The sequence below is a fragment of the Oryctolagus cuniculus genome, chromosome 1 (genome assembly GCF_964237555.1).
Source record: "Oryctolagus cuniculus chromosome 1, mOryCun1.1, whole genome shotgun sequence".
NCBI classification, from domain to species: Eukaryota; Metazoa; Chordata; class Mammalia; order Lagomorpha; family Leporidae; genus Oryctolagus; species Oryctolagus cuniculus.
Window position 1 is genome coordinate 169784055 of NC_091432.1, and position 6000 is coordinate 169790054.

General features: G+C 44.2%; 1 protein-coding gene across 4 annotated transcripts in view; it reads left to right on the forward strand.

Moving 5' to 3' along the window:
• The window catches only part of KDM4C (lysine demethylase 4C), a 350839-nt gene extending 345745 nt beyond the window's left edge, over positions 1-5094 (forward strand). For all 4 annotated transcript variants that reach the window (XM_051858176.2, XM_051858178.2, XM_070051918.1 and 1 more), the window contains one exon: positions 4015-5094. In XM_051858176.2, the coding sequence (XP_051714136.1) occupies positions 4015-4191 (177 nt within the window). In that variant the 3' untranslated portion in view covers positions 4192-5094. The remainder of the gene's footprint in view (positions 1-4014) is intronic.
• The last annotated feature ends 906 nt before the right edge of the window (positions 5095-6000 follow it).

Genomic DNA, 6000 nt, shown 5'->3' on the forward strand with positions numbered 1-6000 from the left:
TGAAGTCAAATGTCACTTCATTGTGTTAACTTGCTGGCACACAGAAACAATGATTGAATAATACATCCTCTGTGCAGAGTTCCAGGAGCTTGTGAACAGGCCGCCTTTGCCATCTTTTCCATAGAAACAACATTAAAACAAAAGTATTCATTAGTATATTAAAGGGGGCTGGGTATTTCTGATATTTCTGTATCAGAAAAGGACTAAGATCTGTGTCAGTTTATAATTAAATGGTGCTTTCCTTTTTCATAATAAAAAGGATAAAATTCAAATACTGGTTGTGGGAATACAAAAGGAGTTTACAAAAAAATTAGTAGTTTCAAGCCCTATCTGTGCTTTAAAAGATAAATAAACACAGATACACAACCAAAATAGAAAGTGTTAAAAAGTATAATTCACAGTAATTTCAGTTTCATGTTATTGTATCATAAAATATTTAGTGGACCCTGAAATGAAATCAGTTTTACTCATTTAGAATTATATCTGCTGCATCTATGAAGTGATAAATGCCAAACGGAGAAATTTGAATGAATGGGATTTCTCTGACTAAAATGAAATTTTTTTCCAAGTAAATGATGCTCTTAGTTTTTATTGCATGCTTATGATACACTTTTCTGCAGTGATAGAGTTACAATAGATTACTTTGTTACTTTTATAAAACTAAGAGTTTTCTTAGATATTTGATTGTGTTCTTGAGTCTTTTCCTGTCAGGTGGGATTCTGGGAGCAGGGTCATGGCCTCAAGTGTGAACCTGCTGGAGAAAGTCCTTCTGAGGCAAATAGGGGCAAAGTGATAGAAGCAGGACTGCTCCCCACCCAGTGAGAAATGTAGCCGTAGGGGACCCACATCCCTGTGGATAGATTAGCACCAGACCGTACCTTCAAGGAAAGAGGAAATAAATATTCCTGTTGTAAAGACATTGACTAAGTCTTAACAAAGATCTAAAAACTCCTACATAACTTGTCAGCGTGCCAAGATCTTGAAATCCTGGGTGAAGATGTGTGAGCTGCTGGCTCTTATGCCATATTCTTATCTTTCAGGGAGTTGCTCTTCCTTATTTCCCACCTGGAGATTTAGAGGATGAGAAGCAGAGTAGGTGCCCTTTTGGAATCCTCTTAGGCCTTTGGTTAGCTAAGCTGTGTATGGCTGAGCTTCCTATTTGCTGAATCCTCTAGATTTCAAATCCTAATGCGTAATCGCATTAAAAGACATCTCTTTGCCTTCTACTCTGATCACAATCTTTCTGTTCCACAATTGATTTGGCCCTCACACCAACATGCCTTCCCATGTGGCTTTATCTGAACACAACTCCTGAGTTCTCTAGGATCCATTTTCCTGAACAGGCACACTAACATTCAACTTTTCCTTTTTAATTCTCAGGAAAAAAGTTAAATTAAGAAATAGTACCTGAAATATATAACTCACACACGTAGCGCCTGTGTCGTGCCGAACAGTCGAGCACAGATATTATGTAGAACGAAGCCCCCAGGCACCCGGTTCAGCTCGCCCTGGCTGTCGTCACCGGACTGCCGCCCCTGTGCTCCTGCTCCAGCTCGCTGCCTTGTCTTCAGCTTCTTGTAGAGCCTGTGGCCCTGGGGAGTCAGTTCACAATTGCTATTTTTTTACAGTTGGTGAAACAAATCTATTAGGGAAGCTCATGGATGGAAGCTATTTGATGGTTAGAGGAGTCTTTTTGTGTTTGAAGAGGGTAGGTTAGCAGTCCTCATCAGGAGGCTTGGGGCTTTAATGACTTCCGGCTGGCCCAGACACACACTGGTGGCGGGGGAGGGGGGCTTCGAATGTCAGCAGTCCCTCAGTTATTGTGCCTGGTTCTTCTCCACTCACTTCAGAAATGGCCCCATTACCTTTTATTGTCTCACGGAATAACCATAGCAACAGTGCGTAATTAACTAGAGCTCCTGGTAAATTGGTTTTATTATTGTATTCGAGAGGCTGACTTTTGCTGTTCCTGCACAGTGGCAACACTTGCAGAGATGTTTTATTTTCTCCTTTGATAACTTCAGTGCTTATGGAAGTAAAAGATTATTCAGAGGAGGTACTTTGCCAAGATGAATGAAACAGAATGTTTTCTCCTAGAGGCAGGGGTACCTAGCCAAGCCACAGCTTTTAGTTTTCTTCCGGAGTGAAGCCAGGTGGTGTCTGGGGGAACCCCTGGAGGGGGCTTTATCCCACAAACTGGCAGTGAACACACACTGCCCGATGAGGCCCCTGTCTCTCTCTCCTTCACACTGGAAGTTGTGTTTCATTATATGTTTGTAAAATTAGAGTTTAAATAAATATGCCCTGATGCATAGTTTTGAACTAATGTAACATGGTTTTTCCTTTTTATTTATTTATTTGAAAGGCAGATTTAGAGAGAGGGAGGGAGGTAGGCAGGCAGGCCTTCCATCTGCTAGTTCACTCCTCAAGTGGCCCAAGGGCCAGAGCTGGGCTGATTTGAAGCCTGGAGCCAAGAGCTTCTTCCAGGTCTCCCACACATGTATAGGGACTCAAGGACTTGGGCCATCTTCTACTGCTTTCCCAGGCCATAGCAGAGAGCTGGATCTGAGGTGGAGCAGCAGGACTTGAATCTGCGCCCATATGGTATGCCGGCACTGCAGGTGGCAGCTTTACCCACTGCGTCACAGCGGCGGCCCTAGTTTTTTCCTTTTTAAACATGTTTGTGTTTTCAAGTCCTAAAAGCCAGATGCTGCCTCTATTGTCTACCAGTGGGGAGAGTCTTGGTGACACATTAAGGTGCACTGTGTGTAGGTGTCATTTGAATTATTTCATTTAAGTGAAAACCATTTGGGAATGCAGTTAGGAGTCAAAATAGGGAAAGAAGAAGCAAAAATAGTGATTTGCTTTAGTCTTTAGGCTCTACCTGAGTATCACAGGAAAAGTCCCGCTGCCTTCACTACCCACTTAATGAGCAATGCCTTGATGTTAGACATGCAACTTAGTGATGGCAATGTGAAACTTGTTACATAGTCCCTAATACTGTTCCTCTTCGAAGAGTCCCTGATGGGGAGAGTCAGTGAATGATGGCCTGAGTGCTTAGGCCCCTGCCACCCATATGGGTGATCAGCATGGAGTACCTAGCTCCTGGCTTGGTCCTGGCCCAGCCTTGTATTATAGCCATTTGGAGAGTGAGCCAATCAGCAGATCTCGATCTCAATGTCAATCTCTTTCTCTCTCTTCCTCTCCCTTCCCCCTCTATTTAATGCTCTGCCTTTCAAATAAATAGATAAGTAAATCTTAAAAAAACAAAACAAAACAAAACAAAACAAAATAGAACAATTGCATGGGTGGGCTAGGGACCAAGGAATATGGGTGAATTAGAGATGACTGTGGACAAGTCTGTGAAAAAAACTTGGTTGGATAGAATCTGGGGTGATTTTTTTTTTTAAGATTTATTTATTTATTTATTTTGAAAGAGTTACAGAGAGGGAGAGACAGAGAGATCTTCCTTCCGTTGGTTCACTCCTTAGATGGCTGGAAGCCAGGAGCTTCATATGGATTTCCCACATGGGTAGCAGGGACCCAAGCAATTGGGCCGTCCTCTGCAGCTTTTCCCAGACGATTAACAGGGAACTGGATCAGAAGTGGAACAGCCAGGACTCCAGCCAGCACTCATGGATGCCAGCCCTGCAGGCCCAAGCTTAACCTGCTACACCATAAAGCTGGCCCTGGCTGGACAGAATCCCGAGGGGAGGTGTAGGGTGAAGAGATTTAATCCTGCTTTCTTTCAGGGGAGGTTCCTGGGGCTGAGAGGTGGGACGGTAGGTTGTATATCCTGGAGGAAGTGAGGCTAAACAAAGCCACCTGTCTCTGCTAGACTGCAGCAGATGGGGAGAGGCGAAGGAAACCCAGGGCCTTGGATGTGGACTTGCCACCCTAAGCAGGTGATCCTGGCCTCTGTAGCCTTCGCCTGGAAGATGGAGTCAGATCTCTGTCCATTCCTGTGATGACCAAACGCTGTGCCTTTCTGTGAGTAACGCTGAGTGCTTTCAGTCCACAGCCTCTGATATGCGGTTTGAAGACACGTTTTATGGAGCAGACATAATCCAAGGGGAGAGAAAGAGACAAAGAGTGCTGAGTTCCCGGTTTAAGAACGAGTACGTGGATGACCCTGTGTACCGCACCTTTTTGAAGAGCTCTTTCCAGAAGAAGTGTCAGAAGAGACAATAGTACACGCTGCAGGCAACAGTGCAGCTTGGGCCAGATGAGAAGAGATGAAGGGACGGCCTTGGGGCCGTGCTGTGTATTCCACTGGGGTAGGTGACGCCGTGTGTCTCTGTCAGTGGTAAATTGGGCTTCCAGAGTTCAGTCCCCAAGATTGCAAAATGCACATATCAGCAATCTGAAGCCATTCCCTGGTCTTGTTTTCACTTGTGAGCAATTTTCTTCTATGATCCCAAATAATTTTTCTGAGTGAATAGAAAAACACTGATTCCCCCACTTGAACAAAAAGCCACTGCCAGAGAGGACATGGGTCCCATGTGTGGCTCTGGCCCCTCAGCAGAAAACACATAGAGACTTCTCTCCGCAACTCCAGCAGGTGGGAGCCCTGTTACCCAGTTCAGGGGCGATGATTTATATCTTTTCCACAGTCAGGGAAGGACTCTCACTTACTTGTTTTAAATGGCAGTTTTTATAAAACATTTTTAAAACACAAATGGCATGTATGGTAATGAGATTTACCCATGTGCTATATCTGTATTTCCCTTGTACAGAACTTTTGCATTTTTTAATATTCCTATTACTTTTGATTGTGTCTGATGAGAACTGAGTTGGCCTTGTGAAATGAAACTTTTGGCTCTTGAAGAAGAATTCATATGAATTGTATGGGAATTTTATATATTTAAAGAGGGAGATCTGGGGCTGTTATTTTTAAACACTTTTTTTTCATAATGCCTATTCTGAGTAGATATTTATAAAAATATGTTTCTTTCATTATGTGTTTGTAAAATTAGAGTTTAAATAAATATGCCTTGATGCATAGTTTTGAACTAATGTAATATGGTTTTTCCTTTTTAAAACAGCCTGAAAATGTACTAGTGTTTAAAAATAAAGATTTCCATTTTCTCCAAACCTGTCTTCTGACTTGTTTGTTTATCTGGGTTTAGACCAATAGCAAAACAAGTCTTGCTGGGGAGCTGGTTCCACAGGTACTGCAGGGCAGATTGTTCAGCCTCTCCTTCTGGTGCTGACTCCCTTGTTGCACTGAGCACATTTATGGCAGGATCACTGAGGAGAAAGGCCTGCTACCTGCCACCACGCTGGTGGACGTGTGTTCCTCCACTTCGTCTACAAGTGGAATACTCTGAGGCCTCGAGTCTGGAGCACTTCTCAGCCCAGGTTTCCTGGTTCCCACCTGTCTTTGGAAGTTCCCTCCCTTCTTTCAGAGGTGAGGAGTGGGGGACAGGCAAGGAGATGGCTCGTGGGCTTACAGTCCTTAGCGCCTGCTTCAGTTAACTAGGGCCACAGTTACGCTGCATGACAAAACAACTGCAGCATCTGAGTAGCCTTGGGACAAGAAGCATTCGTTTTATACACGGCCCTGCAACTTGGCTTATCTAGGATGTGCTTGGCATGGGCTGACTCACTCATATGCCCCAGGAGTTTTCTCCTTATTCCCATGGATACAGTGGGCCAGACCTGATGCATTTCTCATGTCATTGGTAGAGGCAGGAAAGCAAGTGTGCCCAGCCATCTAAGTGTGTTCTTGTCCTCTGTGGATTAAGATCACATGGGCAAAAGCCCAGGACCAGGACTTGGGAGGACATTTCAGAGTGTCTTGGCAAAGGGTGTGGATGTATCCTCTAATTGGGTAGACAATGAAGAGCCAGAAGGACAGAGCCACAGTCAAAATTCTGTCGTCTAGACTGCCTGCTGGCTGGGTGCTTGTATTCCAGAGAGCCTGTGGCTGAACTCAGAGCTGGGGCAGATCCCACCATCCGTGTTTTCATAGAACCCAGGCACTCTACATTCTCTACC